The 15514-nt window shown below is 45.4% G+C and overlaps 1 protein-coding gene across 1 annotated transcript in view; it reads right to left on the reverse strand.

Annotated features, from left to right (window-relative positions):
• The window catches only part of LOC125895577 (ephrin-A2-like), a 99894-nt gene extending 97061 nt beyond the window's left edge, over window positions 1–2833 (reverse strand). The window contains exon 1 of the mRNA XM_049587519.1: window positions 2661–2833. Coding sequence (XP_049443476.1) covers window positions 2661–2824 — 164 coding nt within the window. The 5' untranslated portion in view covers window positions 2825–2833. The remainder of the gene's footprint in view (window positions 1–2660) is intronic.
• Window positions 2834–15514: the final 12681 nt, after the last annotated feature.

Genomic DNA, 15514 nt, shown 5'->3' on the forward strand with positions numbered 1-15514 from the left:
TGCAGGAGTATTATAGGCGCGCACACAGGGATACTGTTGGAATATTACAGAAAACACTGCACAATCATTTCAGGAATGCTACAGAAATACTGCAGGAATACACACAGGAATACTGCAAAAAATACTGTGGGAATGCTGCAAAGAACGCTGCAGGGATATTACAGGCACACACACACACACAGGGATACTGTAGAAATACTACAGAAACACTACAAAAATATCACAGGAATACTATGAATAATATTGAAGGAATACTGCAGGAATGTTACAAAAATCACTGCAAGAAATCTTCAGGAATCCACAGTGGGAATACTGCAGAAGGAACTTCATCAATACAGCAGAAAACTATACTATAATAGCACAGAAACAACTGTAGGAATACTGCAGAAAAACACGGACCAGGAAGCTGTAAACACACACATGGCAGGCCACACACACACACACACACGCACGCACACGCACACGCACACGCACACGCACACGCACACGCACACACACACACACACCCACACCCACACACACACAGAGTAGTTTTCTCTGAGGACTGAAACGTGTTTTTGTTCTCTAACTTTAATTTCTCTGGTTTATTTCCTTCCTGCTGTGAGACCGCCAAAATAAAACCACAAAACCAGCAAACACTTCAGACTCCTATTGGACTGTTCAGACAGCAGACAGCCAATCAGAGGACAGATCTCAGAGTTCAGTCAGATCTGACACTGAAATATGACCAAAAACCACAGAAGAAGAGAAGACAGTGATCAGAGGTCAGAGGTCACAGGGCTGTAGGGGAGACCGGGGTCAGGTGGAACAGGAAGTACATATTTAAAACTCTGTGTTTTTATATAAACGTCCGCCGCGTGTTTCAGATTCATACGACGGGTTTTTGATCAAATGAGTTTAGATTCAGACGGAGTCACAGAGTGAAGATCTGAGTCAGGACTGTTTTTACTGTAACACACTTCCTGTTAACTTCAAATCATTTCGTGTATAAAGAAAAGAAATGAAATGATCAAAATCCGTTAAAATCATTCAATAATCATTTTAATTGTCTGAACTTTTACAGTTTCTTCGTTCATCATTTTTGTTGTTATAAACTGATTTTAGTTGAGTTTTCAGACCAAAGCTTCCGACGCACTTTGTTTATTTATAGATTATTGTCATTTATAGGGACGGTTGGTTATTTATGGGGGGGGGGGGGGGGGGGATAAAGATTTAATTTGTATTTTTTTATTTATTTTACGGCCAACATTTAAAGAAAACACAGTTGAATATTTTCGTTAAAAATCACCAAAGTTACATCATTTATCGACCAGAAACTGTAAAAAACAGAAACTATTGTTGCATTTTCAAATTCCTGACGGTCCTTCAACACATCGTGTCTCATGAACACTTCCATCGGAAAAAATAAAAAATCTGATCTGAAAATACTGATACTTCATCGAAATCACTTTATTTTGTGTCTCTTTTAAGATTTGGCCAAAAATAAACTGTTTGCATGACGACAGTGAAAAACTGACTTTTTTTAAAGTCAGGAAACGTCAAAGGGTGAGTTTTAAAAATCTAATAACTGGTTCATGGTAGAGGTAGGGTCAGTCAGGGAGCGTCACACCGCAGCACGCCACTTCCTCTGATAAATTAAGAACAGTCCCTAACCTGTCCCAAAGAAATGATTCATTTAGTCAATATTAGAAAACTGTTGAAAATGTTCATCTTGACGTCTCTAAATGTTTTTACTTTTTAAATGACTTCAACAATTAACGACTCATTGAAATTATTTTTGTTGTTAATTGAACTGAATGTTATTCTACAGAATTATTTAATTAATTTGTCACAAAAAAAAAATGTCAGATTTTTAAAATGACCTTTTTGTCTGAACACTTTGACATTTGAAAGTTTTTGACTGAATAAAATCAATACGTGGGAGATTTTATCTGTTTTTATTTTTATTATATTAATATGACCAATATTGTCAGTCTGTACAGAGTGAGTCCAGAGGGGCCTCAGAGGGGCCTCAGAGGGGCCCGGGGTCACTTTAGCATCGAGGGGGCAGGTACATATATGAAACCAGACGTTGGGAGTCGTCCCAAAGAAAATCTGGAGCATCAAACATTTAATTTTCTTCATTGTGGTGAATATTTTTGCAGCAGTTTAAGACGTCTCATATTTTCACTGAGCACATGCACAAATGCACATGTTGTAAATAGTGACGGGGACGTGTCCCCTGCGTCCCCCCAGAGTGTCCACCTCGGCCCGATGACTCTGACTGATGGTTCAGTTTGTATCTTCGTTACTGAGCTGTTTAACTCTCATTAATCTGGATTATAATCTCACGTCAGAGTCGTTAACTCTTTGATTCTGCAGCTGCTTCATCCTGATGATGTTTTTATTTCTTATTTACAGATGATTTTTTATGGCTGAAAGATAAAACTGTTTAATTTGACTCTTTTCTTCAGTTTGATTAAAACATTGAGAATAAAAACAGAGCTGAGGTCAGATCAACAAACTGTGTTTGTGGATGAAGAGGAAAAAAGAACATCTGGCTCGTGAACTAAAGTTTTGGGGATTAAAGGAGCATTTCACAGTTTTCTGCTCTGCTCCAACTGCTCCCCGGTCTCCCCTGTCCCCGGTCGGTCTCACACCGGCCCGGGTCTGGGTCTCACCTGGGGTTGGAGCTGTTCCAGTAGACCGCGTACCGGTCGGAGATGAGTCGGTCGTCGGTGACGGCGGAGCAGAGCCGGAGCAGGAGGCCGAGCAGCAGCGGCAGCAGCGGCCGCCCGGAGCGCTCCATGTGCGGCGGAGCGGCGCGCTGCGTCCCGCCGAACATCCGCGTCTCTTGTCTTCAGCTGTGAGCGCGTGCAGACCCGCAGGGACCGGAACCAGAACACATCAAAGACTCCGAGGCTCACTGACGATGATCTGATCAGATCAGTAATCAATACTCATTCTCTGACTGATGATCAATAATCCATCCGACTTCTTCTTCACCTTAAAACCGGCGCGTGGGTCCCGATCCGGCTCCGGGACCAACTGTCCAAAAGTTTCATGTTTTCTGTGAACCGTCGGAACCGGATCAGAGCCGCTGCAGGCCCGCGTGCGCGCACACCGCCGCTCCGTCCATGTGCGTCCTGATAAGAGTAACCGGTCCAGCGGAGTCCGGATCAGGGTCCCGGAGCTCTCGGTCCGGGTTCAGGTCTTCTTTGTGTCTCTTATGTAACAGCTGCACTTTCAGAGTTTCACACAGACCCGCGGCCCCGCAGCAGGACCGGCTCGGTCTCTGCTCCCGCTCTGCCCGGGTCCCTCCTTTCTGCTCCCGGACCCAAACTTTCCGCTCCGCCGCTGCAGAACCAAACCGAGCCGAGCCGAGCCGAGCCGGGTCGGACCAGAAATCAGGACAAAGAAGAAGAAAGTTTGTTGCAGCTGCAGAAGGAGCGTTTGCCTCGGTCACCGGCTCCGTCCTCACTGCTGCTCCCGGTGCGTCCCGCGGGGGGCGGAGCTTCACACACGGTGCACCCCCCCCCCCCCTCTCTCTCTCTCTCTCTCTCTCTCTTTACTACATGGCCAAAAGTATGTGGACAACCTGCTGCATGCAGACTGTGACTGTGAGGAGGGGATCAGGTCTGGGATCAGGTCTGGGATCAGGTCTGGGATGGTTGAGGTCAGACCAGTAACACTCCTCCACATCACATCATTCTGCTTTGTGTTGAAACAGGTGATGTCCAGGTGTCCCTGTAAACCACCACAGTCAACTCTTTTTACTGTCCTCACTTTATACAGTTTTATTGAGGAACGCGCGCATACACACACACACACACACACACACACACACACACACACACACACACACACACACACACACACAGACACACACACACACACACACACACACACACACACACACACAGATACACACACACACACACACACACACACACACACACACACACACACACACACACACACACACACACACACACACACACACACAGACACACGCACACACAGATACACACACACACACACACAGACACACGCACACACAGATACACACACACACACACACACACACACACACACACACACACACACACACACACACACACACACACACACACACACACACACACACACACGGAAGCTTCAGAGTCTCCCCCTTCACTGTCCTCAGTGTTTAAACATTCAAAGTGTGACATGTATCCCAGAATGCTTTGTGTCCCTCAGTGGTGACTACAGAGGTACTTTGACTTTAGCTGAGACTTGATGTGTGTGAGGACGCAGCGGCTGCAGGGCGACACAGAGACAGAAGATGATCCCTGTGTTTATTCTGCAGTGCAGTGAGCGCCCCCTACAGGCTGCACCGCTCATCACACCCACAGCGTCCTGCATGTGTCACATTAAAAGCAGCGACGGGCAGACAGGTTCTGTCACACGATCGATTCCTTTGAACTGATTCGTGTTAAGTTATCAAACACTTGGAGTTTGATACTTTTTGCAGAACGGTGTGACAGCCTGTGACAGCGCAGACATGTCCGACACACAAAACCTCTCCTGAATGCATCATCATGATGAGTTTATGTTAATGAAGATAAATGTTTTTATTTTAATGCACCGATTAGAGTCCATGTCATCTCCATTATAATGAACACGCTGAAGTCGGAAGAACGTACATTTCAGGAGCACCTGAATGCACCTTTGGCCTTGACTGACAGAGGTCTCGACTTGAGTCTGATTCAGTCTGTCCTTCACTCAGAGTCTCGACTGCACTACGTTACGGCACGTTGGGGACTGAAGAGCACTCAGACGCTAGACAGGCTTCACACCACACACTAAAAACACTTGTTCAAAAAGACTTGTTGGTTCATTTTCACCCATCACTGATTACAGCCCACAGAGGAAGGGAGGGATGGTTCAGACTGCACCCATAAAATAAGACAAAGTAAACCTTCCTCTGTCTCTTCTCCTCCTCGTTCCTGAGGGAGCTGCTGTACAAGTCACTACGAGTGCTCGTCAGTCCCACTGTGGTTAGTCTCAGTGGGTGATCTTGGTGGCTGACTGCCAACACTGGTTCATTTCTAAACTAATTCACCTTTAATTGATCAAACCCTGCTTTGTTTTCAACAGATACTTAAATGAACATTTAATGATCATTTGCTAAAGTGTCCGTGTGGAGCTCTGGTACCTGTCGCTCTGTGCACGTCTGTAACGTCACTATAACAATAACTATAACGTCAGCGTGGGTTTCCTCCAGGTGCTCTGACATGTTCTCCCTGTGTCAGTGTGGGTTTCCTCCAGGTGCTCTGACATGTTCTCCCTGTGTCAGCGTGGGTTTCCTCCAGGTGCTCCGACATGTTCTCCCTGTGTCAGCGTGGGTTTCCTCCAGGTGCTCCGACATGTTCTCCCTGTGTCAGCGTGGGTTTCCTCCAGGTGCTCTGACATGTTCTCCCTGTGTCAGCGTGGGTTTCCTCCAGGTGCTCTGACATGTTCTCCCTGTGTCAGCGTGGGTTTCCTCCAGGTGCTCCCACATGTTCTCCCTGTGTCAGCGTGGGTTTCCTCCAGGTGCTCTGACATGTTCTCCCTGTGTCAGTGTGGGTTTCCTCCAGGTGCTCTGACATGTTCTCCCTGTGTCAGCGTGGGTTTCCTCCAGGTGCTCTGACATGTTCTCCCTGTGTCAGCGTGGGTTTCCTCCAGGTGCTCTGACATGTTCTCCCGTGTCAGCGTGGGTTTCCTCCAGGTGCTCTGACATGTTCTCCCTGTGTCAGCGTGGGTTTCCTCCAGGTGCTCTGACATGTTCTCCCTGTGTCAGCGTGGGTTTCCTCCAGGTGCTCCAGCTTCCCCCCACAGTCCAAAGACATGCAGGTTAATTGGTGACTCTAAATTGTCTGTAGGTGTGAATGTGAGTGTGAATGGTTGTCTGTCTCTATGTGTCAGTCCTGTGATAGTCTGGTGACCTGTCCAGGGTGAACCCTGCCTCTCACCCAGTGTCAGCTGGGATAGGCTCCACCCCCTTGTGACCCCAACAGGATAAGTGGTTACAGCAAATGACGGAGTAGATGTTTGTTGTAAACCAGCTCCGACTTCACAAAATTATAACAATATGTTAACGTAGCAAGGCGAGCTAATCACTAACACGCTTGGTCAAAAATAAAACCAACCAGCGCTTTGAGCTGGCGGTCAGAGATGACCGAGGTATGATCATGTTATCCTGTCTGATGTGTAACAGATGGGGCGTTCCACAGTCACTTTATGAAAGAGGGTTAGCATATCATTATTTACTGCTGATATTGGAAAACACTTGTTCTGACTCGTCACACCTATAACTCATGCAGGGTATCATGGAGATGAGGAATAAGGTGTCCTTAAATGCAGCACTAGTATCATCGTATTTGATGAAGCTGACGTTGTTGAATGATTCTTGTATTTTTTGTTTTGTACCCAGATGATGTCGACATGACTGTTACTGTTGGTCACTGTGAATAAAAGCATCAGCTGAATAAATGTTTCCTTTGAGCCACTTACAGGCTTTTACTGTGAAATATCTCCACAGGAAGTGTTACATTAATTAGCAGAATAGAGAACAGATCATGACGGGTTGTACTGATGAATCTCAGACACACCTGCTCAGTGTTTCTCACCTGTTGTTTCAGACTTGATCTGAATAATAATATAAATGTATCTGCAGCAGTATGACTGTGATGTGTGTGTGTTACAGTGCAGCTGTTACAGTCTGTGATGCAGTGAGGAGTGTCCTCCTCTCGTCCAGTGATTCAGCACACATAAATATTTCAGTATCGGGAGGGGGATGAATCTTTAATTCTTGCTTTTAAAACCGGCTCACAGATTAATGGAGCTGCACCATTAAACTTTCAGAGGCTCCATGAATAAATGCAGAGAGCGCAGTGACCACGGAGACAGACAGTCACAGGTTCAAACATTACATCATCAGTTCTTATCACAGCTGGACCAAACACCTGGAGCAGGTAACACCACAACACATTCACTGTCCATCAGCTTGTTTTCCTGATTGTCTTCAATGTCTCTGTGAAGTGCTTTAAGGATTGTTGTTGTTGTTGTTGTCATTAATGTTGGTGAAGAACAGTTTCATAGCAGAAACTTCCTGGCTGAAAAATTAACCTGCAGTTCCTCTAATGTCCACTGGAGGCTGGCTCCAGGAGCGAGTCAGTCCCCACAGACACATGTATAATAATTATATATATATATATATATATATATATTTCCTTTATTAATCCCCCTGAGGGGAAATTCAATGTTTTCACTCTTGCTTGTCAGTTACACACAGGTCTGAAACACACACACACATGCACAAACAGGACCTATACATGCACAAAGTGGAGAGATGTCAGAGTGAGGGGGCTGCCCATGGTCAGGCACCCCAAACAGTTGGGGGGTTCGGTGCCTTGCTCAAGGGCACCTCGGCAGTGCCCAGGAGGTGAACTGGCACCTCTCCAGCCACCAGTCCACGCACCATATTTTGGTCCATACGGGGACTCAAACAGGCGACCCTCCGGTTCCCAACCCAAGTCCCTATGGACTGAGCTACTGCCGCCCCAATAATAATAACAATTATAATGATGATGATAATAATTTTTGATCACAAAGTAGTCAAGCTTTCACAAACCAATTTTGAAGGCAATCAGATTAAAACTGTCGGAGGAGTCTATTAAAATACAACACGTGGGGAAACGCCAAAAATGACCACAGAATTCAAAATGATCAACTTCTTGTTGGGTTTAGGCAACGGGTCCAAGAGACTGGTTTGTGCACCTGGACATGATACACGTGTACTGATTTTTGTGCATTTCATGGACGGTTAGCATTTTTGCCAATCAGATGTGAATTTACACAGCAACTGAAGTTTACACAAAAATGGCGCGTTTTCAAGTATGTTAAAACCCCAAAAGGTTATTTATATATATATATATTATATTATTAATAATATTAACAACAATAATTATAATAATATATTTATTTATGAAGTGCCTCTCAGAACAGAGTTACACAGTTATTTACATGTCAATAATTAAAACAGACCAGACGTATAAAGACACTTTGAATGAACTCACAGCTCCAGTAGCATCAGGAGCAGCTCTCTGATTAAAGTCTGTGTTAGGAAGAGATTTAAAAGACATCACTGACTCGGCCTATCTGATTAACTCGGGCAGATTGTTCGGGAGCCTCGTGGTAACACTGGTAGAATGTAGAAATTAACATGTTTACAAACTGGTACAAAGAACTGTTTTGGTTTCTGCAGTTAATTCCAACATTCGTCTTGTGTTAGCTGTTCCCTCCTCCCCTCTGTTTCTTGTGGTTCATTGTTGGTGTTTCTCGAGTCCAGGACCCTTCCTTGGGCGGATGAGTCCTCCCAGGGAAGGGTCCTCCAGAGACAGAGTCCTTCCTCTCATTCAGTGAACACACTGGATCAGACTAACGAGTGTCCCCAGGTGTGTGTGTGTGTGTGTGTGTGTGTGTCATTAACCCTCAGCAGACTGAGGAGGTTTCAGGTACTGTGATCAGTTTAACACTCTCTAATGTTGTTGGACAGTTTGAACACGTGTGTCAGTGTTTTCAGTCATGTGACCTTTAGGGAGAATATGTTTCTGGATCATATTTAAACTTATATAAACTTCTGTGTCACTCAGCGCTCCATCTCTGCTGTAAAACCTTTATGTTTCATCTAAATCAGGTGATTTAATAACCCTCATCCTGTGGCAGTGGACACATTGGAGAGTGTCAGTGAGGTTTCTGTCTGATAAACTCAGGTGGAGACATGAATCCAAATAAATGATATATTAATCTAAATCCTGCCGAGCTCTGCTGGCGCAAATCGTGTGCAAAGCATTGTGGGGATTTTATACCCGCTGAGGACCCACACATGGATCCTTGTAATTGCTCTGAAAGAAGGACTCAGTCCTCGGAGACATTCTGAAGGATCCTTGACATTGGAACAGTCCTTCGGCGGGTCGATGACGGAGCGTCCTTGAAATTCGACCATTTGAGGACATGTTTATATTTATATTTATGTTTATGTTTATATTTATGTTCATATTTATATTTATGTTCATATTTATAGTTATGTTTATGTTTATGTTTATATTTATGTTTATGTTTATGTTCATATTTATATTTATATTTATGTTCATATTTATATTTTTATTTATGTTTATGTTCATATTTATACTTATGTTTATATTTATATTTATGTTCATATTTATATTTATGTTTATGTTTATATTTATGTTCATGTTTATATTTATGTTCATATTTATATTTATATTTATGTTTATGTTTATATTTATGTTCATATTTATATTTATATTTATGTTTATGTTTATATTTATGTTCATATTTATATTTATGTTTATGTTTATATTTATGTTCATATTTATATTTATATTTATGTTTATGTTTATATTAATGTTTATGTTTATGTTTATATTTATGTTCATATTTATATCTATGTTTATGCTTATAGTTATATGTATATTTATATTTGTTTTATTTATGTTTATATCTATATTTATATTTATATCAATATTTATGTTCATATTTATAGTTATATTTATGGTTTGTTTATTTATATTTATATAAATTTTTATGTTTATGTTTATATTAATATTCATGTTTAACTTGTGTTATGCAGCAAACTCACTGCTGACACACAGTGGGTGAAATAAACAACACTGAGACTCTGAGCTCTGACATCAGTGGCGATGTAGTATTTATACGGGAGGGGAGGCGTTAGGAGGCGTTAGGAGGAGTTAGCAGGAGGAGTTAGCAGGAGGAGTTAGCAGGAGGAGTTAGCAGGAGGATTCCAGCGGTCATCAGGCAGACTTTCAATCCCAACAAAAAAGTCCTAAACAGACATGATGTAAAACAGTTTAACAGTCTGACAGCTCCTCCTCCTCCTCCTTCTGCTCCTGCTCCTCCTCCTTCTGCTCCTGCTCCTGCTCCTCCTCCTGCTGTCAGTGTCCTGCTACTGCTGAGCATGGTTCAGTGAAGCTGTTGGACTCCTGGAGGAGAAATTAAATCTGAATGAGTTTCCAACAGAAATCTTCGTCTCACTGAGCTGCTGCTCCACTGAATGAAGTACAGTCCAGACAGGAAGTCATAATGAGTCCGCTGGAGAACAGGTGATGATGATGATGATGATGATGATGATGATGATGATGATGACCTGAACACTGTACACAGGTTGGAATCTCGTCATCAAAGAGTCAACGACGATTCGGTCACTTTGTTGTTTGCTGTCGCTTCATGTTGCCGTTTGTGTTGCTGGGAAAAAAGACGTACACGTAGACGTTATGACGCAGCTCCCTGCAAAACAGTTCTCACAGCAGTAGCGCCTGAACCAGAACCAGGACCAGGACCAGGACCAGGACCAGGACCAGGACCAGGTTGGAGCTGTTGGACGTATTTATGTGTGACGGAGCTTCACTGTGACCAATCAGATCACCAGAATCCACAGATTCCCTCTCAAAGGTCAGAGGTCAGTCTGTATGCTGACTTCAGTCTGACAGGTGAACTCATCCTGTGGACCAATCAGAAGCCGTCCTGTCACCTCTGAGTGGACAGACGGTCTGGACCCGGTCCAGGTCGCGTCCTCAGATCCAGATCTTTGTTCACCAGTTTTCACTTTAACTCAATCGGAGGTTTGTTTGTGGTTTCGGTTCCATGGAGACGTCAGATCTGAGAGGAGCCCCGCTGTGTCGCAACTTGTGTTTCCTGTTTGTCCTTGCTGAAGGAGACGAAGCGTCTCTGCAGGAGTCCGACAGACAGACGGACGATTTAATGGACTGTCTGCTGATTCGTCCATCAGCCTTTAATTGACCTGCTGGCTGTGTGTGTGTACAGTGTGTGTGAGTGTGTGTGTGTACAGTGTGTGTGTGAGTGTGTGTGAGTGTGTGTGTGTGAGTGTGTGTGTGTGTGTGTGTGTGTGTGGAGATGTTTCCTGCTCGTGACCAATTAGCGTCATTTCAAAGAGAATTAAAGGGTTAATTATCAGCCAGCGGCTGAAAATGGCCGATTATTTACGTCTCATCTGACGTGGACAGAATTACCTGGCGGCGCCCTGCGGGACGGAGCGGCCCGGGGGGGTCACTGATGGAGGCCAGTGAACCGAACGTTTGCATAATCCGCCTTTTAGGCAGAAGCTCCGGAGCTGTCAGCCGGATGCAAAGCAGCCGAGGCGGCCGGTTAAATCCATGATGGACCTGTCAGCCGGACGGCCATTAACCGCACACTGAGACTCTCCTCTTCTTCTACTCTCTGCCTCTTCTTCTTCTCCCCCTCAAACATGTCAAACACGCGTGACTGCTCGTCGAGCAGCACACGAGACAAACACGCCGTCTCTGGATTAACGGTCTGACAGCCACGTCGTGTTTGTTTGCGGCGGTCACTCGGCGGGAAGCAGCCGAGCAGAGGAGGAGGAAATGTGGAGGAAGAGATTGGCTGGAGGTAGTTAGCTGATATTTGAGGGTGCAGCACGAAGGCGGCGGCTGAATTAGCATTTAAAGTAGTTGCCCACCAGGCATTAGCACACCTTGGTGAGCTCAGCCAATATGTTCCCTGCTGGCCTCGCCAAAGTCCCCAAATATCAAAAACATCACTTCACCTCTGAAGAGGAGCACAGTCACATGTTCCACTCAAGTCCAGTCACAACACGCCAGGAAACGGCGCCCAGTAAACAGGAAGCTGCTGTAAAACATCCTTAAATGTCATCTAATGATCTGATGATTTATCATCTGCTCTGCAGACGAGACGCGTCTTTACTGAATGATGACGACCTCTGTCCAGGTCGTTACTGCACTGTTTTTATTCCTCTTCAGACACCAGAAACAAAAAGTCAAGTGCTTTTTCTATTTTGTTCTAATACTGACACCCCCCCTCCTCCCCCCCCTACTTCCTGTTAATGCCTTCAGCTCATTTCCAACAGCAGAAGAAGAAGTGACAGCATGATGGCTGCAGGCATGATCCTCCTCCTCCTCCTCCTCCTCCTCTTCAGATACTTTAATCACAGCCTGCAGCCGCATCAGAGACACTGTGGGGAACAGACAAAGGTCGGTACCTGAATGCATCACTGCAGGCTCTAATTAAACCCGACAGGAAACCACGAACAGAACAGGAAGTGGATGAGAGCGGAGGTCAGCAGGTCAAACTGCAGCTCGTCCAACACTCAGCTGTCCTCTGTGACTCTCAGTCTGTTTGAATCTGACAACTTCTACAGAGACACAAGTCCAAGAGGACGCGAGACACTCCATCAGGTTTGTATGCATCCTCACGTCCTCAGGGTGAAACAGGAAGTTGAATCGCTGCTTGGTGCGCTTTCATGAACGATAGAAAGAAGAAAACTGGAGGATGGGAGACATTAGAGGATGTTAGAGGAGAGGGAGGAAAGAAAGAAGACAAAGGAGGCGAAAAAGAAATAAAAAAATCTTCAAGGAGATTAAAACTGAATCAAAGAACTGAGAGAGGAGTCCTCTGAACTGTCCATCATCCTTACAGGAGGAGGAGGAGGAGGAGAAAAGAAGGAGGGCACTGATGGAAGGGAAAAGACTTTTATTTTGAAGAAACCAGCTGTAGAGGAAGTAATGTTGTAATGAGGTTCAGAGGAGCACGTTGTCACGTTCGGTGTTCTGTCGTCTCCGTCTCCTCTGTGGTTGTCTCGTCCGTGTATCACTGTCCCCGTCATGGAGATCTCGTTTCATCTCACCAAACTCGTTTGTTTCTTCGTCCAATCAGATTCACAATGATGATCAAAACAGGAAGTGCCGCAGTCTGAGTCCATCAACGTCTCCACAGCTTCAGAAATCGTAAACGTTTCCATCGGCGCCGGCATTTTCATGTTCAGTTTGTAAACTGCAACATCTTCTTCTGGTTTCCAGCAGATCTTCTTCTTCCTTTGTTTGTGGACACAGCCGTGCTGTTCTATTTCCCAAGATGTGTAACAGCGCCCCCTGTCTATAACAGTGAAAACACAGACGGCCAGAAAATCTCGTCATGAGTCAAAGATGTGACATCATTCGTGGGGCGCCAATTTGTAGGATATCATACGCAGCGCTGTGCGAGGATACGTCAGAATCAGACACAAGTTTTCTTCATCCACATGTTTTTATGCAAATTATCCAAAAAATAAAAAGAAATCTCAACATATCAGAAGGAACTTTTGTGTCTTTGGAGATGGGTTAAGTTTGTGTATCAAAAAACCTGAATGTGACGATGAAACAGATTCAGTGAATAAATAACGACGTCGTCTTCGTCTGCGGATGTTTAACGTTTCTGTTGACACACAGCTGGAACATTAACGTCAACATCAGCTGATCCAACGTGTCTCTGTTATCATACGTCCACTGTTGTCCTTCGTCTGAAGTCTGACTGGCGCTCTTTTCATGACGTCATCTTGTTGCAACCTCGTCTTCTGCAGCGCCACCTGCTGTTTGTCTCCGTTAACCTGCTCGCAGAGTTCTCAGCGCGGCCGCAGACGGAGACAGAATTCATTCACATTTTTCATTCAATGACTTCCTGAAAGTTCAGATAAAATCTGCGTCAGGTTTGAACCGAAGCTGGAAACAAAGTTGAGTCTTTAGATTCTCGGGAGAATGTGAAGCTCTCTGATTGGATATCTGTGGGTGAAATGCATCGTGGGAGTCGTAGTTGATCTGTTGTCTGTTTATGTTCAGGTGAACGACAGAAACCTGCTGCTGAACACAGTGTGACTGTGTCTGTTATTCTGTACACACACACACACACACACACACACACACACACACACACACACACACAGTCTGTGTTGCAGGATTATGGTAAAACTTTCTGCTTCCTGTTTGACAGCCTGTGAGAGCTGAACCAAGCTGGCGTGCCAGCATTTCTTTTTTTACCCACAATCCCTCTTTGTTCAGCTGCGTGTCAGCGGTCCGCCGTGTTGGGGGGGTCAGAGGTGGGGGGGTAAGAAGACACGGATATGAACTTCCTTCAGTCTGTAAAGCCTCAGATCTTCTCTTGTTCTTCCACAGGACTAAACGCTTCAATTCTTCTTCTTCTGCTTTATTATCTCCATCGCTCCCTCCTCCTCCTCCTGTTCTGTTTTTTTTTTTAATTTTCATTTTTAATCTTGGGAATAATGTTTGGAAATAAATAATAAACCGGTGGCCTTCCTCCGGAGCCGATAACATCTAGATATAGCTGGGCTCACCTCTAAGCACAGCGTTGGGTCTGGAACCAAACTCTTGGAGGGGCGCTGGACTCTTCTGGACTTCTCCTCCAGAGTTGTCCAGGGTAAGAGGCGATACTCAGAAGACTCCGGCTGAGCCCCGCTGTGTTCTCCGTGGGGAACAAGAGGGTCGCCTTGATACGACTGCCAGTCGCTGAGAGGAGGACTCTGACTGAGACCTTCTTTGAGTCTTTGGGTGGTGTCCTTCAAGGGGTATCAACCAAGGACTCCATAGTTCTTCTGGGGGACTTCAACACTCACATGGACAATGAAGAAACCTGGAGGTGGTGACTGGGAAGAACAGCCTGCTTGACCTAAACTCGAGTGTTTTTTTATTGGACTTCTGTGCTCGTCATGGATCATAACATCATGTTGGAGCACAGGGAGGGTCATAAGTTTACCTGGTACCAGAACACTCAAGGCCAAAGATCTATGATCAACTTTGTGGTTGTATCATCAGACCTGTGGCCGTGTGTCTTGGACCCTTGGGTGAAGAGAGGAGCAGAGCTGTTAACTGATCACCACCTGGTGGTGAGTTGGATCAGATGGCGGGGAAGGCTGCAGGACAGACCTGGTAAACCCAGATGTGTAGTGAGTATGCACTGGGAACATCTGGCTGAGGCCCCTGTCCGTGAGCTCTTCACCTCCCTACCCCGGAAGAATTTTTTGTGCATCTGGGGAGGTTGGGGACATGGAGTCTGAGTGGTCCATGTTCAAAGCCTCCATTGTGGAGGCGGCTGCTAAAAGTTGTGGTCAGAAGGTTGTTGGTGCCTGTCATGGTGGCAACATGAGAACCTGCTGGTGGACACCAGCAGTGAGGGAGACCATCAGGCTGAAGGAGGAGGCCTTTCAGGTCTGGCTGACCCAGGGGTCTCCTGAAGCAGCAGAGAGGTACTGGGTAACCAGAAAAGCTGCAGCTCTGGTGGTCGCCAAAACAAAACCTGGGTGTGGGAGGAGTTCAGTTGGCCTCAAGGAAGCTCTGACAAATCGTTGGACTCCTCAGGACGGGAAAGCAGGGCCTGTGTTCAGCAGAGGAGGAGAAGTGCTGACCAGGACTAGGGGTGTTATCGAGCAGTGGGAAGAGCACTTTGAGGAACTCCTGAACCCGGCTATCGTGTCCTCCATGGAGGAGGCAGAGTCTAAAGAGTTGGGGGAACTCTCGTCCATATCCCTGACAGAGGTCTCTGAGGTAGTCAGAAAGCACCTCAGCACAAGACTCCATGTGTGGATGAGATTCACCCTGAGATGCTGAAGGCTCTGGACACTGTTGGGCTGTCTTGGTTGACACAGTGT

Source organism: Epinephelus fuscoguttatus, linkage group LG10, assembly GCF_011397635.1.
Source record: "Epinephelus fuscoguttatus linkage group LG10, E.fuscoguttatus.final_Chr_v1".
Classification (NCBI taxonomy): domain Eukaryota; kingdom Metazoa; phylum Chordata; class Actinopteri; order Perciformes; family Serranidae; genus Epinephelus; species Epinephelus fuscoguttatus.